The sequence below is a fragment of the Oryza brachyantha genome, chromosome 4 (assembly GCF_000231095.2).
Source record: "Oryza brachyantha chromosome 4, ObraRS2, whole genome shotgun sequence".
Classification (NCBI taxonomy): domain Eukaryota; kingdom Viridiplantae; phylum Streptophyta; class Magnoliopsida; order Poales; family Poaceae; genus Oryza; species Oryza brachyantha.
In genome coordinates this window covers 17,525,574-17,545,111 of record NC_023166.2, presented here as the reverse complement: position 1 = coordinate 17,545,111, position 19,538 = coordinate 17,525,574, and the positions used below count along the sequence as shown (strand labels likewise).

Here is a 19,538-nt window from a genome sequence, read left to right as displayed (position 1 = left end):
TCCATTCACCATAATTGTCTCCTTTCAGGGTTGGTATGTCTTTAGTGCAACCCATCAAGGAGTAGCCACCTGAAACAGTCAAGTATAGTGAGAACAAAACCAAGGATAAAGATAACTATAATTGTATTATGTACTAGGCCTAAATTACCGTTGGGTAAAATTAGACATAACACATAGGGCCATAACTGTGATATTGAGATTAAAACGTTGGTCAAAATCCAATATCATAGCACATGTTCAATGTCACTAAAATTAAATTCTCACGTTGGTTCGAAAATTTAATTTTAGAAACATCAAATTTTAGTAATTCAATCAGTTTGCAGCGGAAAAAAATATTTAAATATTCTCTAAACAATTGTCCCGTTGGTTCAAATTGCATAGAAAAAATATAAAATAAACATTCAATAGCTTTAAATTTGAGACATACTGTAAACCGGGGCATAAAACATACTTTTTTTTAAATCAGTCCGAGGGACCAAAATTGGACTTCAGTCCGGGCGATACAGATCGGCCCAACGGCCTGCTCTCCCTCGCGCGTGCGCCTCCCCTCCACCCAGGCCGCAACCTGGGCCTGGGCCGGGAAAGTCGCTGGCCGTGCATGCCCTCTTGGGCCAAATCCGGTCCGGTCATCGTCGGTCGTCCGATCTGCTAGGGTTTCGATCGGACGGCCGGGCGGAGAGATCGGGGTATCAAAACCCGACCCCAGCCGCCGCCGCCCGTCCAGATCCAAAACCCTCTCTGTCTCTCTCGGGCGCGGTTGTGCCGAGCGGCGCCGACGCTGTCGGCCACTCTCGCGTCGCCGCGCCATGGCCGGCCACTCGCTGGCGACCTCGCGCCAACCTCGGCGCCTTTCTTTTCTCTTTTCCCCACCGTCTCTCACCCTCCCTTCACCATGAACGCGAGAGAGAGAGCAAGAGGCGAACGACGATGGTGATGGCGGCGCCGCCGCGGGCCCCCTCGCCGGAGCATGCGCGCGTTCGCGCATGGCCGACGATGGGCTCCTCGGAGGCGCCCTCTTTCTCTATGCCGGCCGGCGGCGCACCGGCCACCCGTCGCACGGTGGCGTCCCTCGGCCACCCGGCGCACAGCGGCGCATCCCGCGCGTCGTCGGCAGCGACCGGCGACGGTGGATCTGCCCCGGATAGGTTAGGGTTTTCACCCCTCGCCCCCGGTACATCTTTTCTTTGCTTTTCTTTTCGTTTGCTTTTGGGGATCGAATCCTCTTTGATTTCTCTCTGGATTTCAATCGCACAAACAGAACTAAAACTCTAGAGAACCTGGCTCTGATACCATTATTAAGATCTATTTGGATCATCTAGGGTTCTAGGTCTAGTTGGTTTTTCTCTATTGCATGGATGAACGATAATTGTACGGGTGTGAAAACGGGGTTAGGGTTTCGGATACCGACTAGTTGAGCCGCCTGCAGAGGAGGAAGACGACACGGCCATCGTCGTTGTTGTTCGGCTTCTAGCTGACGGCGGTGATGGTGGTCAGGAGGCTCCCGGCAAGGTCGTGGCGGCTCCGGTGAGGTTGAGGTGCGGCCGTGGCGTATCCCGTCACTGGTTGCGCCTCCCTTGATCGGATTAGGGTTCGTGGGGTGGAGTGGTGGCGGCGGCGAACTTTGGGACCATGCCGAGCCAGCCTCCACCCCCTATTTATATAGCGCAGGGTGACGGGGGCCCACCAGCCTACTTGGGCTGGACGCCCCCGATTAGGGCGCGGTCAAGGTTGCCCTTTAACCGTTGGGCTAAAGGGTTGGAGATCAGTTCCAATATGTCATTCCCCTAATACACCGCCCCTGTGAGTGGATGGAGCGGGTCTAATGGACAAACGCTTGTGTGTCTGCGTGAAACATACATATATACAAAGTTTATAAATAAATTTTTTATATGGTATAAAATTATATATATATATAACTTATACATAGAAATAAATTTAACCAAAGTATACCGTATGAAAAATAAAATATCATCTTAAATGCAATATCTGCAAATATTCTTGATAAAAAAAATATAGATATAATTTATATATAGATATAGAAAATATGTACATAAAAAGTTATATTCACGTCAAAACGCATGTGCATAATCATTGGTTCATTAGCCTTCTCAATTCGGGTGTGGGAGCTTAGCGAGCAACTGTTCTGATATTAGGCTGGAGGGTGAGAGTCGCGACGCGAGAGACGGGAAATTTCCTTGCGGCCACTCGCGACCTGCACCAGCAGGGCTGCGAAGGCTTTGTCTGGCTTTGTTTAATGACAGTGTAAACAATGGTGATTCGATAGTAGATTAGCTTAATGAGGGTGGGTGGTCAGCTTAGGCGACAGTTCGATCTGCAGTGTGTGGGAAACAATTAACCATCTTTTCTTTCTGTAGCTCTGTCAGCTAATTTACAAACTCAATGTTGCCGTTTGCGCAAGCGAGATTGAGCCAAATTGACACAATCAAAGACACGTCACGGTCCTAGCTATGCCACGAACTGGAAATCGTAATAGCTTCATAAAAAAATGTCTTAGACGAAGCAACTCATGCACCAAAGTGACATGTATCTACAATACTACTACTGTATTACCACTTCAACAAAAGCAATACTACTGTATTTTTTATTTGACCACGGTTGATTTTTAAATATGTACCTGACAATTCATCTTGTTTAAAAGAATTACATATTTATTAATTCTTTTATTATGCTTGCATATTTGATAAACAAAATTAAAATTTGATTAATGGTCTGATATTGATCTAAAATTTAACGGTATCAAATGAAAAAAAGACGAGTATATTTAGATTAACCCTCTCCTACATTTCCCGTCTCCAAATACTTTTGGGCAGACGATTATCCAAAGTCCAACTTTTACTCAAAACCTAATTTAAAACTTCAGAAGTAGCTACACTTAAGTCAATCCTGGTGGGAGAGCTTCTGATCTTGTAAGACTTTCTTTCTAACCTTACCTAGATTCATATGCATGCTAATAAATCCAAATATATATATAAATTATATACATTCATCAATTAATGATTTTAAGCGAGATTAGAAAGTTTTATAATATGAAACGGAGTTACTAGTACAGAACTCTCACATGATATGTGGGACCCAATGGACGCCACATCAGTAAAACAATAAAAAAAGGCAATACTATCGAGGGACCTTTTTTGAACGGGTCATGCGAGTTTAGGGTGCACATTTCTGATATTTTAGTTAAGGACAAAAACAGACTCGCATATAAGTTCAGGGACTTTGGGTGGACTTTTTCCAAACGTCAATCTATGCTGATAGTAGGCCGTCAGCCCGTAAAGTCACCCAGCTATGGGCCTATGGCCCATATGTTCGCTTCCCCGAGGCTACGCCACCGACGTCGGCAAATTTACAAACGGCCCAGGAATTCTCATCATCTTGGTCAAAACTCAAACAGGAATCACACCATATGTGTATGTGTGTGTATCCACATTCCAAATTTTTCTTTCCAGGAGCACAACATAAAGTTCATGGATGTCCCGTTGCCCATCCGTATGTCCCAGTGAAACCGATGGGAAAAAAAGGAAAGAATTAAAAGAAAAAAAGGAACACGGTGACGTGGACCAGCAGCAGCGAGAGATCTGTCGCTGCCAAACAAAACTGTTGTACGTGCACCGGACGTGTTCCGTATATTCCTATTTTGTGTGTGTGTGTGTTTTTTTTGTTTATGTACGCGCGCGGATGAGTGGCGAGCCATCATGACACGACCGTCTTCACCTTGTAGGTCCGCGCGAACGCGCTGTACACGACGAAGTTGAGCGTGCACAGCGCCGCCATGATCCAGAAGAAGTAGTCGAGGTGGCCTTCGTCGAGGTTGTCCGACATCCACCCGGGCCGGCCGTCGACGGCGGTGAGCGCGTTCACGACGGCGTAGATGAAGGAGCTCATGTAGCTGCCCAGCGCCACGGTGAGCAGCGCCAGGGACGTGCAGATGCTCTTCATGGACTCCGGCGCCTCGCTGTAGAAGAACTCCAGCTGCGCGATGTAGCAGAACACCTCCCCGCCGGCCAGCATGAAGTACTGCGGCATCTGCCACGCGATGCTCACGGAATCGCCGCGCCCCGCCGCGTCCAGCCGCTTCATCTCGACCAGCGCAGCGACGGCCATCGCCAACGCGATGAGCAGCCGGCCGGCGCCCATGCGCCGCAGCTGCGACGGCTCGCCGCTGGCGGGGGAGAAGCTCCTGAGGAGCGGCACGATCACGGAGCCGTAGATGAGCACCCATGCCAGGACGCAGAGCACCTCGAAGGACACCATCGACGCTGCCGGGATGCTGAACGACATGACGCGCATGTTCATGGCGGCGCCCTGCTGGACGAACGTCGTGTTCAGCTGCGCGTACGCCGCCGACAGCACGATGCTCGTCGCCCATATCGGCAGCAGCCGCAGCAGGATCTTGAGCTCCTCCACCTGCGTCACCGTGCAGAGCCTCCACGACCCCGCGGCCGCCGCCGAGGCGTCGTTCGAGTCCTCTTCCAAGTCGGAATCCACGATCACCGCCGCCTTGTCAAGAAAGCTGAACTCGTCGGTGTGCGTGATCTTCGCCTGATCGATCTTGTCATGGACCTCGTAGAGGAGTGCGGCGTCGCCCGGGACACGGAGGCTGACCTTCCGGCACGCGGCGACCACGACCTGGGCGATGCTCTTGAGGGGAGTGCCGGTGGGCATGCTGCGCTTGTACATGGGCGTGGCGAGCACGAAGCCGCCGAACGCGATCGTGACGCAGACCGTGGCGATGCCGAATCCGAGTCCCCAGCTCACGTTCTGCTGGATCCACACGATGAAGAGGCCCGACACGATCATGCCGAAGTCGACGCAGATGTAGAACCAGCTGAAGAACGACATCTTGCGCTCCCGGTCCACCGCGTTGTCGTCGTCGAACTGCTCCGCGCCGAACGGCAGCAGAGCCGCGCGCACGCCGCCGCTGCCGAACGCCACGAGGTAGAGCCCGACGAAGGCGATGGTCTGCGCGCCCAAGACGGGCTGCTGCTGCTGGCACGCCGACCCGAACACGCCGCACAGCGCGGTGGCCGGCAGGAACGCCGAGAAGGTGACGAGCACCATGCCCAGGAGGTAGAAGACGAGGGAGACGAGGATGGTGTTGTAGTTGCCGAAGAACGTGTCGGCGACGATGGCGCCGAACACCGGGGTGAGGTAGCTCGTGCCGAACCACGTCGTGACGTTGGACGCGCTCGCGAGGTTGCTGCCGTGCAGCACGGTCTCCAGGTACACCACCAGGTTCGTGGCGATGCCGTTGAACGCCGTGCTCTCCAGACACTCGAACCCTAGCACCACCGCCGGTGCTTTGCTCCCGCTTTTCTTGTCCTCTATGAGCGGCACCGTCAGGGTGTCGTCGTCCTGCATCTTCGGGCTTCGGCTCTGCAAAATCATGTCCAGATTTGCGCAGAACATGTCAGTTTACATCGTATTTTTTTCGCCCTTTGTATTCGAATCATGTTACGTACTGCTACTACAAGCTATCAGAGTATATATTCTTGCATTGTTATTGCATGCATCAGCGACTATATTTGAATTCTGAAATAAGAATGAATAAAAAAAAGCAGGCTTGTATAAATGAATGCTCCTATGGAAGGTGTGCAGAGTGGTTGTGGTGGGTTTGTGTGTACGTGTGTTCTGCTGCTTTGCTGACCAGTGACCATATTTTTTAAAACTTTTATGTGGAAAGACTGAAAGGTTTTCATAGCTTTAAAGTTTAAACACAGACACACAATCGAATATTTTCTGACTTTGGAATTGCTCAGGCTCGTCTTAACGATGGAGACCCGGCCAGTTAATTTGTTGCCACCAACTCGTGGCATCGTGCAAATACGTACGAGTACGACTCGTCTTTGCCGTACCATCTTTCTCTGCCTTCCGTAGAAACAGGTCAAATAATTGTTCAGCTCATGTATCTTCTACCTTTAGGACATACGGATATGATCTATGAAATGTCATTCGTTCAACTCTCGTCTTTCATATTTGTCATGCAATTAGAACCTAAGAAGTTTGGTTTCAAAAAAAAAAAAAGAACCTAAGAAGTAAGAAAAGAGTGTACATCCTTCAGGGCTCTTTCAGAACGCAAAAAATTCACAAAATTTACACAGAAAATCGGTCGATTCCTCAACCTGCATAGAAAGAACTAGAAGAAACAACTACAAGAACTGCATGCCTGAATATAAACCACACTAGATTCATGCATGCTCAAAGCTCAATACCTCTGGCAGCCGAGGCGACCGCTGCTGCCCTCTCTCCATGGCGTCGCCGGCGTCCATTGCCGCAGTTCTGCAAGCTTTTCAGAACTCGACGTCCCTACTTTATTTTTTCTCTGCAGCCAGCTCTCTCCTGTCGTCCTGAGAACGAACGCCTTCGCTTTCTGGCTGGGAATCCCGTACGATGGAAATGAGCGGCAGGCAACGCAGCTATTTATACGCTCGCAGTGCTACCGGCGAGAGAGATAGAGAGGAGAACAGGTAAGCTCCCAGGTCGCCGTCAACATCTACACCAATGGAAAATTAAAAATTATTAGCGCGAGATCAATTCAAATCTCTGAATTTTTTAGGTAAAAGCAAATTGAGCAAAGCACACGCGTGTGGTATCATACTACTACTGTTCACAATCATATAATAATGCCCCCTTTTTTTTTTTCTCTCCGCACGCTTTCATTGCTGGAGTTTAAATTAGCTCGCACATGCGTGAAATACTGGTCCACTGCAAGGAAGCATCGCAGAATTAATAAGCGATCGATCGGCGATTAGGTGGTCGCAATGGCCATTTGGTCGTGAGACGTGAGGGAAATTTCCGTGTGCTGCAGTGGTCGCGGGCTGCGAGTGCGAAGAGGAGCAGGGATAGCTGCTTAGCAGACTATAAATTAACAATAAATATATTTTAAAAAGATAAGAAAAGAGAGAAGAATAATAAACTATAGATTTATAACCAGCTGCAACACGAACTCCAAAACATAATGTGTGTATGACATATGAGATATGATAATATATATTTTATAGATAGCTATTGTATAAATTAGATATTAAATTAACTATAGATAAATTAGAGCTAATAATTGTCTATACTATTGAACTTGCTCTGATTAGCCTTGCTGGCTCCTGAAGATGAGTGCACTTTTGTCCGGCGTGGCGATCTGCACTTTTTTCAGGACGGCGTGCCGCCGTGGCAACCTTCGAGCTGGATTCTGAAACGTGCCGAATCCACCTCGGCGACTATCTAGGGAAGAGACGTCTAGGCTTGATTTGGTGTTCACTGTCAGAAGAAGATTCAGTTCATTGTGTTTTGTTTGATCGGCGCTGGGGGAAAATATGATGAAACTGTATCAGTGTTATCAAGGAAAAATCCGTCAAAAATCATGGGGATTACGTGACACGTGGTGGAATGCCTGAAAACAGTTTTCATTGACATTTTTATATACGTTTGATTATTTATCTTATTTAAAATTTTTATCCAAATATATAAAATTATACATTATATTTAAAGTTATTTTATAATAAATTAAATTATAACAAAACAATCAATAATTATATATTTTAGTAAGATAAATGGTCAAATATATATAAAAATCAACGGTATTAATTAAAAAAAATAGAAGGAGTGATATTTAGGTACCACGTCTGAGCTTCAGAAAGGTATGGCATTTACCATTTTTCCTTCGTATCAGATAAGTGGGATTTTGGTTTACAGCTCTTGGCATCCTAGCTTATGCCTTATAGGAATGAAGGATCATGAATATACCCTTTTTTTTAGAAAATATGATACTCTTGGTTTATCAACATTAAAGGATAAATATTGGGACATAATCCATATCAACTTCTGAAATACAGTAAGAAATATTTTTAAAAATGTTTCTTAATTACCCTTAGTATCTTAAGATACCATATTTTATTAAATTTTTTATTGTGTAAAATATCCGTGCCTTTATTTTGTAGGTACGTTGAGATATCAAAATTATACTCTAAAATATTGCTATGAAAAAATCTACTTGACCCCTTTAAATATGGGGATTAGTCCACTTAATCCTATGAAATATAAAATCGGGTATTCTACCCTTAAAATATTCAAACCGGTTAAATAACTCATATGGTGGTTTCAAAGTGGTTTTGGCCATGTGACGTTAATGGGCAGCGCTTTTGGTTATGTGTCAGGTGGTATTGCTTTTGTGGCACATATATTAACTCATTTAGCATAAGTCTACCTATTTGATGGATTCCTTTCCGTCATCGGCAACCCCAACATTTATATGTTATCTTAAATGTGCTTATTTTCTAAGTTGCGAAGTTTATTAAAAAGTAATTAATACACACCATTGTCATGTCATGGTTCACATCATAGTCTATATGCCAAAAAGTCACTTATAGAACCACTCAAGAGAGTTATGTAAACCAGATTGGATATTTTATGAGGGCAGAATACCATGTTTTATATCGACCAACCACAGTACTTTAAAAGGTTAACTAGACTTTTTTTTCCAAATTTAGTACGTATGGATATTTTCTCAGCGACCATAGAACTTCTCCAAAAATAAACACCGTATTTTGGTCAGAAAAGGCGTTCAATCTGCGTGGCTGGGAAATTTCAACAGTACAGATCTCCCACGTTACTGAATTTAAGGATTACTGCCCATCGGGGGTGCACGCTCCAACGCCGAATAAAAGAGCAATTTTACAGTCCGGTACCATGAGTTATTAAAATTTTAGTGTAAAATTTTGAAACTTTTTCGTACCTAAATACTATAATATATTAAATTTTATACTAATATTTTTAATACCTCTCAATAACTATAAAATTGCTTCGGATAAAAATGTGCATTTACCTATCCGCTACTTGAAATTACATCAGCTACAGAATAACAGTCAAACTCCGGGAAAAAAGGGGTGAGACAGCGAAAGCTCTTCGACAACAGAGTTCTGCTCTTCACCAACACTCACTGTCAGCAAGGAAAAACCAAGCAATTGCACGAGCAAAATCCTAAGTCCCTGTCGCTGTTTACTGCTTCAATTTATCCTTTTTTTCACGAGATTTGCTTCAATTCAACAAAAAGTAATAAAAAATATCTCGAGGTACCGGTATCTCGCGGTACGAAATTGTTTCTAATCGTTGGATCTACCAGTGCACGTCCTTCTTAGCTAGATCCAATAGTAAAAAATAATTTGATACCTTGCTACCGGTATCTTACCTCAAGATATTTTTTGTTGGACCGAAGCAAATCTCCTTTTTCATAGTAGTGATAAATAGTAGTGACAAGCTCATGCATGCAGTGTAACGCTGCAGAGAAATGAGGGAATGCATCAATCTTTTACTATATCATTGTACTAGACGATTGCTAGTTCTTCAGATTTCAGACAGGTACTAACGATTAGGTGACAGACACAGTTCGTTTCGTCTTAGTCATAACTGACGCCATCCATTGCTCTATTTCCTGTGATGAACTGATAATAAACGACGTCTGGTTGGATAGTTCAAGTATGTGTTATAAACGCGACGCGATCTTTCTGAATTTTATTACACCGTTCTAAACTTCTAACCACAATTGATACGATTATCCAATATGCAAGCAATCGGTGAGTAGATGAACTGCAGTGAACCGATCTCCACTTGGGAGCAATTTTATAGTACAAACAAAAAGTAATTCGAGGTACCGATACCTCATGGTATCAAATCGTTTGTGATCGATGAATTTAACAGCGTACATCCTACTCAGTTAGATCCAATAGTAAGAAATAATTTAGTAACTCGAGATACTGGTACCTCAAGATACTTTTTGTTGGATCGGAGCACATCTTAGCCTTTGCTGCAGAGATCGGAGTAAGATCAAATAAGACTATAGCGGGGAGCGTGGATGCTAAAACAAGTGGCAAGTGAGCTGTTTGGGTCACTCCATCCTCTACGTTAATGCTCCCTGACATATATGACTAATAGCACATGGGACTCATATATCGGTGAGCATGTGATAGAATCTCAGCTAGATATTCAACGTACCTTGGCAGCAGACCAGCAGTGAAGGGGGCACAAGGAAGAAGGGAGAGATGCACATAGTGGTTTTTTAAGGAGATTGATTTAAATCTCTTAAACATCTCTAACAACTTATCTATCCCATCCTCTATTCCAAAAATAGAGAATAAAGACTATAAATTGAGCTCTAACAGAACGGCTATCGTATTATCTATTTTTAGATGTCATCCATATTAGGAGAGAGAACCTTCGTATTTAGATGATCTCTCTACATCCTCCAAAAAGATATAAATGATGTTATATATGGATGATCTAGTGGAGTACAAAGAGATATGAAAGATGAAACTAGTTTAGATGATCATCCAAATAAAGATGTGGATAACTAAATTTAGATAAGGTGTTGAGGATGCTCTTAGGAGTGTTTTGGTTGCAGGATTGTTTAGCTCCTGGGACTTTCTTTCTCAAAGTCAGATGGTGGGATGATACCGTGTAAAATGCGAGGATGACCGTCTGTGGGCTCTGTTCTTCTTTTTTTTTTCCTCGTTTTTTTAGTTTGTAAATTTCTGTGATAATACTGTTGTATTTCTAGTAATAGAAATGGGAGAGGGCTCTGCCCTTTCTAGCTTTCAAAATAAATATTCACGCAATGGTATTTCACCTTTGCAACACATACATCTAAATTCAGGCAATTTTCTCATGTACGTATTGCTTTGTTCCCGGTGGGTTCTTTTGCTTGTGGACAATGCAAAGATATAGATTTACTGTTGACAATGAAACTCGGTCAACAATCGACCATATGCATGCACGTCTTAGCGGTTAGCATGCATCCAAACTAGACATGTTTTGCGGCCTTCAACTGCTCACTGTAGATTGTAGAACTACGATGGAAAAGGCACGAAAGGAGATGAAAAATGCTTAATTCAGGCTGAATCTTATCCGTTTGTTTCTAGCTTTTCCAGTAGTTCCACGGTCTTAACACACTGTGCACGTAATGAGCAAGAATGTGTTTGGTGTTGACCGAAGGCTTCTCCGCAACCGTTCATTTCTTATTCTGAAAAGAAATTAAAGAAACATAATATCCACCCACACAAATTACATCTTTTTTCCGTGTCCTTGGTGAGAGATTAAGAGATACATTCGAGGAGTTTTTTAACATTCTTAAAACAATACATTAAGATATCATATTTTCTAGTGTAAAAATTCTAGTGCTAATATACCTTGAGGTATTAGAATATTATACTCAAATTTTTGGTATATTAAGATATTTTTTAAGGTCGATAAAAAAAGCCCAGCTGTAAAAAATTTCAATACATCGACGTCACAAGGAAATGCAACTATGCAGGAGATCCCTCAGTTTGTTTGGTGCGAGACACCGTTATTGCGAGGTTGTTGAGAGATTCAGAGGTCAAGGAGACTTTTCAGTAAAATCGATAGAAAGACTTGTGAGATGGATCAGATGAACACGTGATGCTTTGACTGAAGAAAGGCTACCATCATCTACACCCTGATCTCCCCGCCAATTTACACATCCGGCGAAAGTCCTCTTGTACGGCGTCTGTTCTCTGATTTGAAGCACGCCTGAGACATCGAGTAATATACCCAAATAAATAGGCTTGTGATCAAGCATCCCTTCTATAATTTATCCAATGTATGACTAGCTTTGGCCCCTCCAAATATCAACCAACACCTGAATCCATGTCCTAACAAAAATGGTCGCACGCGTTCAGATTCAACTACACCCAAGAGACCATGCTGAATTGCTGACACTGACCCAACATCTCATGTCTGAACTGGATGGTGGATAGATTGACGAGTCAGAAGCGTTCGAAGACGCCGCGCGTACAAGGGGGTGATTAAAAAGACGACATATTTATTAGAAGATAATTTATAACTAATATTTTTTATATACATCTTTTAGTGATCTAAAAGCTCAGAACGAAAAATAAATTACGATAAAAATCTTAAAATAAACTGTAAATTTAAGATAAAGTATTTAAATTTTGGTTTATAAGTATAAGCAGAAACGAAAAAACGAAAAGATGCGAGAAGTGGAGAAGCAGAGAGAAGAGGAATCTGGGATTGATCCCCAGCTTATTACCGGCATTTCGATGTGATTTTAGCGTCCTATCGAGTTTCGCTTTCGGCCATGCCATACGTACGTGAAGGCCGGTCGAGATTGACCGGCGAGCTCAACAACCACCTTCGCTTGACGAACCTCGTAAAAAGCGCGCCATGGACCATTGCCTCACCTACCAGATGATGCCGCAGCTCCCGCGATCCTGAATTCTTCCTCGACCTTGCTAGCTTCCACCGACCGTTGCGTTCAACTTATTTCTTTTCTTAAAAGAACTTGTCTCGACTCACTCTGGAACAATCTTTGCCAAGACCGTTTGGCTGCTTGATTCCTTCGCTCATGGAGATGGGGTAAACCTGTTCCAAGAAAAGAGGAGAAAGAACAACAGGTGATATCCGGAAGATGGTCTCGACTCTCGAAGTGTTCCGTGCAGTTGTGGCGTTGCCCCGCCATGGGAGGCCGGCGTGCTTGAGCAGATCTCCGGGGTGCGACGTCACCTCGGCACATGATGGACAGGTTTACAAGCTCTCCACATAGATCAGCTCGTCCATCTCGTCAAATTGCCCTGTCCGGTAAAGAATAGGTGGAGGGAATACGGCGGGAGCTCCGGCGGGCGGCGGCGTACTGCGACCTACGGCGGCGAGGGCCGGGGCGGAAGGGAGGAGAACTGCCAGCGACCGTCGGATCAAATTTGTGCGCTCCAGATCATGGTGTAATGGGCCGTTCTAGCTCCAACAATTCAGCCCACTATTGTTTTGGGCCGACGAATGTTGCGACTCATCTTGGCCCATCAAATTTGGATAGAAACGATAGAAAGTTGAAAGCGTCCCACTGGGCCTCCCTTAGTTAGGCCCGATTTTTTTATTTAGCGGACCAGAGTGTATTGGCCCATCCGATTGCTGATATAATTTACAGAATCAGTCTTCCTCGGCCCACCCTAGTTAGGCCAATTTTGTTTATTCGTCTGTCGAAAGCGATAGCTCATGTAGGCCCATCAATTCAGGATCACCGATGGAAGGTATGGAGTATATACTTCGTACTTATTTGGGTTGGATGAATTTTAACCCCCTAAAAACATAAGAAAAATTGAAGGAATATGAATAAATACATCTATAATTCTATAAGATTTTTTTAAGACAATACAAGTTATAGGAATGAAAACTTTGTTTTGTTTTTTTACACTGCATTCTACTAATCGAATAGCACTGGTGTAAATTAATCACCACTAATCTAAATCAGTAAATCCTGACTGTTTCAACCTTGTCTTCTCTGGTCAAATTTCGATTTAATCTTCTTGGGCGTATAGTTCTTGGCGAGGGCAATGTAAACTGCGAAGTTCACCGCAGTGATGGCCACGACGAGCAAGAAGAAGAGATCCAGGTGACCGTCATCCAGGTCCGCCGGAAACCACCCCACGCTGCCCCCAGCCGCGGTCACCTTCGCCACCAGAGTCACGAGCTGCGAGTTGAGCAGGTTCCCGATCGAGATGGAGAGGAAGTAGAACGCCGTCGACGCTCCCCGCATCGTCTCCGGCGACTGGTCGTAGAAGAACTCCAGCTGCCCGACGGTGAGCGACGCGTCGGAGACGGCCATCACGAGGTACTGCGGCAGCAGCCACGCGATGCCCATGGCGGGATCCCCCGCCCTGGCCGCGTGCAGCCGGCGCGCCTCGGTGCACGCGGCCACGCCCACCGCGACCGCCGCCGCGGCGTGCCCGAACCCCATGAGCTGCAGCGGCGTGAACGCCTCCGCGCGGCCGAGGCAGCGGCGCGCCGCGGGCACGACGGCCCTGTTGTAGAGCGTGACGGAGACGGCGACGAACGCCATCTCGATGGACGACAGCGACGCGGCCGGGACGGAGACGGCGCCGCGCGCGATGCTGTTGTCCGTCTTGGTGCCCTGCTGCACGAAGGTGGTCTGTGCCTGCGTGTTCGCGACGAAGTAGACAGCCGACGTGAGCCATATCGGGATCAGCCGCAGCAGAATCTTCACCTCCTCCACCTGGGTCACCGTGCACAGCCTCCACGGGTCGCCGTCTTCCAGATCCTCGTCGGTGACAATGGCAGCCTTGTCCAAACACCTAGTGCACGCAATGGAATTCTGAGTCTGAAACCACGGTCGTTAGAATAGCTCCATTTTATTACGATTATTCCGCACAAAACTGTACCTGAATTCGTCCGTGTGCTCTAATCGTTCGTACACTGGATGTAGCGACGAGTTCTTGGCACCATCGTCCTCGAACAGTTCAGTTGCATCGTCCGGCGCCGTCAATTTCGCCTTGCGTGAGGACGCCACGAGCACCTGGAACGTCCCCTTCAACGGGCTGCCCACCGGGGGCAGGATCCGGTAGATGGGCGCCGTCACGGCGAGGACGACGATGGCGACCGCGACGAGCGACGCGCACAGGCCGTACCCGAACCCCCAGCTCACCTTGTCCTCCACCCAAACCAGCAGCGTCCCCGCCGTGAGCATGGCCAGGTTGGCCACCGCGTAGTACCAGCTGAAGTAGGACGCCTTACTCTCCCGCTCCCGCGCGTTCTTGCCGCCGTCGTCGAACTGCTCCTTCGCGAACGAGATCAGCACGGCCTTCGCGCAGCCGATCCCGACGGCGCAGAGGTATATGCCCGTGAAGAAGACCAGCGCCTGGCTGAGCGTCGCCGGGACGCAGTAGGTGCTCCGCCCGCGCGGCGGCGGCCTCAGGGACGGCAGCGTGGCCGACGCGGTGACGATGGCCATCCCCTGTTTCCGGTTACCCGTCAGAGCAGCAGCGAGCGTTACCGGGCTCTGGACATCGTGTGCGTTGCAGGGAGAAGATCGCTTACGACGAGAGCTACGGAGAAGCCGGCCATGGCCGTCGTGTACTTTCCCCAGCAAGAATCGGCGACGGCGGCGCCGATGATAGGCATGAGGTAGCTTGCTCCAGCCCAAGAACTGACAGTCGCCACGTTGGAAGCACTGTCACCATGAAGAACGTCCTGAAGATACACTATTAGGTTCAGGTAGACCCCGTAGAAAGCAGTGATTTCCAAGAACTGCAGACCTGTTTAGTTAGCGGAGATCAGTTGACTGAGGGCATTCTTACGGCACCTTCGGTAGGAAGGGTGGCAGTATACCATATTTTTTTATAAGTATATTAAATATTTTATTTAAAATTTTGTTAAGGTATACTTAGCAATTTATATATTTTAATATGAAATATTATACACAAATTTATTACAATGTTATATATTTTAGTTTTACCCCTATAAAATTTTTACTACACTATTATACAGCGTAGTATAAGAAAATCAGATCCACTAGATCTAAAGTAATGGACGGCTCACAGTTACGGAAAAGTACCTTAAAAAATTCCTTGACTGATGAGACTCGTAGCTAATAATCCAGCTCAAAGTGTCAGCGTAGAAATTATACGAATCCGTAAACAGAGTTAAGGCAATAACAGATAAATCTCTAGCTATAATAACAACACAGTAATTCTGTCATGTTTGATCAAAACATCAGCCTGCAAAACTTGAAAGCTGATGTTTGTTTCCTGAGACAATGCAGTACTACACTAACCCTGCTTTATTTTTGACTAAGTTGATAATCCTTTTCGTTTGACGATATTGTTCTATTGCTGGTGTAAGCATAGGAAGGTTAGGCACTCACTCAAGATGATTAGCAATGCCTTGTCGGAGCAGCTCTCAACCTTGTGCACCTTTTGTACACTTGTTTCCTGAGATACCAGGCCCCAATTCGAACAAGATGCCTAGCACAGCATTACAACAGGCAAAAAAAAAAAAAAATCAAAACTAAAGTTGCAGTATACTAGTACCACTTTCTTGCTTTTTGACCAACAAAACAGTACAATGAAGCAGTTGCTACACAAGTACTACTCCTAAATAAAGTCGCGGTCTCATCTCATCGAATCCCATTTGGAGAGTAGAAATTCAGAAAAAATACCCACTCCCAAACAGAAAGGCCCCTCTGCACTCATGCAGTGGCCGCTACAACCACACACAGGTACAGTGGAGGCCCTGCCTGTGTGGCTGTGTGGGCCGTCCATCGTCGTTCACTGGACGGTTTGGATCAAAGCACCAAGCCAAAATAACCGCTCGCTTGGGTTTCTCTCCAAAGCCCGCGACGCGAACGCGAGTCGACGCAGCTAGCAATCGCGTGTGCGCCCGCCGCGGCGGCAGCGAAGCAGTTGGTGGTATCACGCACCTCCTCGTCGGCTAAAATCGGCGTCCTCAGACCGCCGGTGCGCTCGGCGGCGTCCATGCCGGTGCTATCCGCGGCGGCGGCGGCGGCGTCGCCTGAAGCTAGCTGGAAGAAAAACAACACCTGAGCCCGAGAGAGAGAGAGAGAGAGAGAGAGGGAGAGAGAGAAATCGTCTGATGGTGGTGGTGTGAGTTGTGTGTGGATGAAAGAAATCATCAGCGGCCACGGCGAAAGGGACCGGGAGAAGCCATCGTTTTCACAGGCTCCCAGATATTTCTTTGGCCTTGGGTGATCTTGCTATATTAGTAGCTAGCGCAGCACAACTCTGTGTTATTAATTCCCCAGTCCCGCTACACGTATAACATAATTGTACGACCTGCGTATGACTAAAACACTGTAATTATTGATCAGGCAAAGAGAGTCAAGTGAATAACACTGTAGCTATTAGATGATCGAGTCATACGTAAGACGGATGGTTGAGTCGTACGCATAACAATTTTCTTAATTAGCCCGTGCCGGAAAGCTCCAGTGTCATTTGGGGATCACTATGCAAACTAAGACGGGCCAAGGCTCGTTCAATCCAACCGGACCATGAAGATCGAGGCCTGGCTCGTTTCCTGCTGGTGAGTACAGTGACTACAGGGTAACAGGTAGAAAACAATAATAATCTGTAAATGAGACGCAGATTCGAGATGGGTGAATGGAGCAGGCCAAAACAGCGTGGACAGCTAATTCGAGATGGATGGCGCCAGATTGTGCAGTGGTTAATCTTGCTGCTAGTGCTTCCCTGGGCAGGATTTCAGGAAACAGCTGAAAACCTGAGGCAGCACATGACAGCAGTAGCACTGATTCGCCACAAGCACAAGACCAAACTTCACGTACGTTTAAAACTTTTACAGTTTACAGTGAGTGCTATACGGATTAATTCGCCACTGCTGCTCACAGCAGTACGGGACACAGCCACACAGGGGGACGCATCGTGTTTTAACTGCTGTGAGCCAGGCCAGTTAAAACGCAGGCTTTGGTTTTTTCGCTGAACATATGAACTGGGCCTTCTTGCTTCTTGGGCCCCCACTAAACATTGAGAGGCATCCTTTGATCTTCTGAAAACGAGTCAGTCTGGACGTCTGGTTGCTTTTGCTTTTGCTAGCTCGACCTGCAGGCTGCAAGCAAGCCACAATTTGCGTCTGAATTTCTTATTCAGAATCCTTGAAAAAAGACAGGTGAAACAAAAGGGAAGAACAACTTTGGCCCCAGCGATTAACTGCGTTCACTGTGAGAGGGGCAGAAATAGTGCTCCAGGAGCATTAAAAGGAAATATTCCAACGCGAAAAATGCCACTTGCAGTGTAGGTGTTCCCAGGCCCAGCACCTGCAAGCGTTAGCGTTTTCACATCTCTTAAATTTTGTTCTTGCCAAAGACAACTGCAAGCTCAGAAAATGCCATCATCATGCAGGGCATGAGACATGTATGCATGCATGCGTCTCCTCTGAAAGGCCTGAAAAACATTCATACGTGCCGGCACAGGGGTTCCCTTAAAGTTCAGCCCAGTTCCAGTTCTTGGCATGCATTAAGGTTTGCTTGCCATCTCCAACAGTGCTAGCAATGTGCGTGCATGCATGCGTGGTGCGTGGAGCAGTGCAAGGCACTGGTGACTGCGTGCACGTACCATTGATGATCCATTCCAATGCGAAGCTATAGTGGAAATATCGGGGTCATTGTTTGAGTTTTTTTTTAAAAAAAATGTCCAATACATATTTATAAACGAAATATGATTTATGAATAGAAAAATGCGTGTTTTTACCGATCAAAAACAAAGTGCTGAAAAATACATTATGATAAAAAAATTCCAAAACCCACTTTAAATTTAAGATTAAAAATTTAAATTTTGGCATATCAACATAATTAAGCAGAAGTGGAAAGACAAAATCGTGTAGCTATAGCAATTGTATCGATCGGACGGACAGGTATGCCCCGGCGATTAATTGCCTAATTATTGGATCCATCAAAACCCAATCACGTACAGCCCCGGCCATTGCTGATCTACAGGGCGTCGTCGTCCTCCTCGCTCCACACCACACGGGGGGTTTGCATGGCGGAAACTGCTCAGTTTGCGTGTTTTAGCTGATCGGTTTTCGCGCGCACGAACTCCATGAACAGCGACGGCCGCGGCTCTGCTTGCGTCGTACAGACGACGGTACGAGCTAGCTAGCGGGTGGCCGTTGAACGCGGCGAGCGGCGTGTAGATCGAGGGCGACGACATTGTATTACGTGCTGTGCCCCCCGGCCGGCGAATTCTTTCTATCAATGTGATTGCTAGGTAGAGTACCGTGAGTGCAGGCAAGTGATGGGATTATATTGTTTCCTTCCATTTGGTCCGTCTTTAAGCTTTTTAATTCATGCGACAAAATAGAAGGAAAAAAGGTCACTAACAAGATAGGGATGCGTTCTTCCGTTGGTTTGGAAAAGAATGATCGCGTACAAAATGGAGCAAAGGATTAACGTATGACTAATTAAGTGTCAGCTAAAAACAACTTGAAAAGTGGTTTGATGCGATTTTATAAATATTTTTTCTATAATTTTTAAGTAAAAAACACACCTTTTAGTATTTTGAAAAAATGTGCGCGTAAAAAATGAGAGAACAGAGGTTGTTAACACATGAAATCAATTGCAGCCCTAGGTGTTTTTACTATGAGCATGCTTCCAAAATCACCAAAACGGTATGTTTTTATGTAAAAAAAGTGTATGTATAGAAGTTTTTTTAATATAAACAAATATTCTTTCGAAGTTTAATTCTAATTATACTTAAGTAATACTTGACTTAATCATTTGCTAATGGCTCATCTTCTTCACTTGATCCGGACAGCTCCATAAGTTTCGGCATGTTTTATAAATACGTTACTCTAACTTTGTTAGAGTATTAGATATGACATATCCTATAATCATAGAAACAATCGTTGGGAATATCACATACCTAGAATCATATGGAAATCAATAGTATGTTGTGGGTATGGACATGCGCAGGGCTAAAAGATTAACCTGGATTAAAAAAAGGGTATATCATAATTTAATCGGGGTACGCCTAAGATTGTTCTACCTATATTAAGTAAATCCCACGTTCTACTAGAAGAAGACGCTACCCAAGGTATAAATACATAGGCCTTCCAGAAGGGGAGAGCACACATGATAAAGATAACAATCCAAGCCATATCAAGACAATCGTTGGGAAGATACATCATACGGGCCTCGAGCACAATCGACGACTACATGTACAACTGTCACCTTGTAG

At 45.7% G+C, this 19,538-nt stretch overlaps 2 protein-coding genes across 3 annotated transcripts; both read right to left on the bottom strand.

The window, feature by feature from the left end:
* Nucleotides 1-3,437: 3,437 nt before the first annotated feature.
* Nucleotides 3,438-6,391, bottom strand: LOC102704236 (protein NRT1/ PTR FAMILY 8.3-like). The gene is made up of 2 exons (XM_006652680.3): nt 6,231-6,391; nt 3,438-5,394 (listed from the first exon to the last, which is right to left on the bottom strand). Exons 1-2 carry the CDS (start codon nt 6,285-6,287, stop codon nt 3,712-3,714), a joined length of 1,740 nt encoding a protein of 579 aa, XP_006652743.2. The 5' UTR covers nt 6,288-6,391; the 3' UTR covers nt 3,438-3,711.
* Nucleotides 6,392-13,176: 6,785 nt separating this feature from the next.
* On the bottom strand, nt 13,177-16,417 carry LOC102703032 (protein NRT1/ PTR FAMILY 8.5-like). Of its 2 annotated transcripts, XM_040522916.1 has the most exons (5): nt 16,253-16,417; nt 15,698-15,797; nt 14,872-15,089; nt 14,217-14,788; nt 13,177-14,129 (listed from the first exon to the last, which is right to left on the bottom strand). In XM_040522916.1, the coding sequence occupies exons 1-5, from the start codon at nt 16,307-16,309 to the stop codon at nt 13,304-13,306; spliced, it is 1,773 nt and encodes a 590-aa protein (XP_040378850.1). In that variant the 5' UTR covers nt 16,310-16,417; the 3' UTR covers nt 13,177-13,303. The 2 variants fall into 2 exon arrangements, with proteins under 2 accessions (XP_040378850.1, XP_040378851.1); XM_040522917.1 differs by having other exon boundaries at nt 14,872-15,024; nt 15,698-16,417.
* Between the last annotated feature and the right edge of the window lie 3,121 nt (nt 16,418-19,538).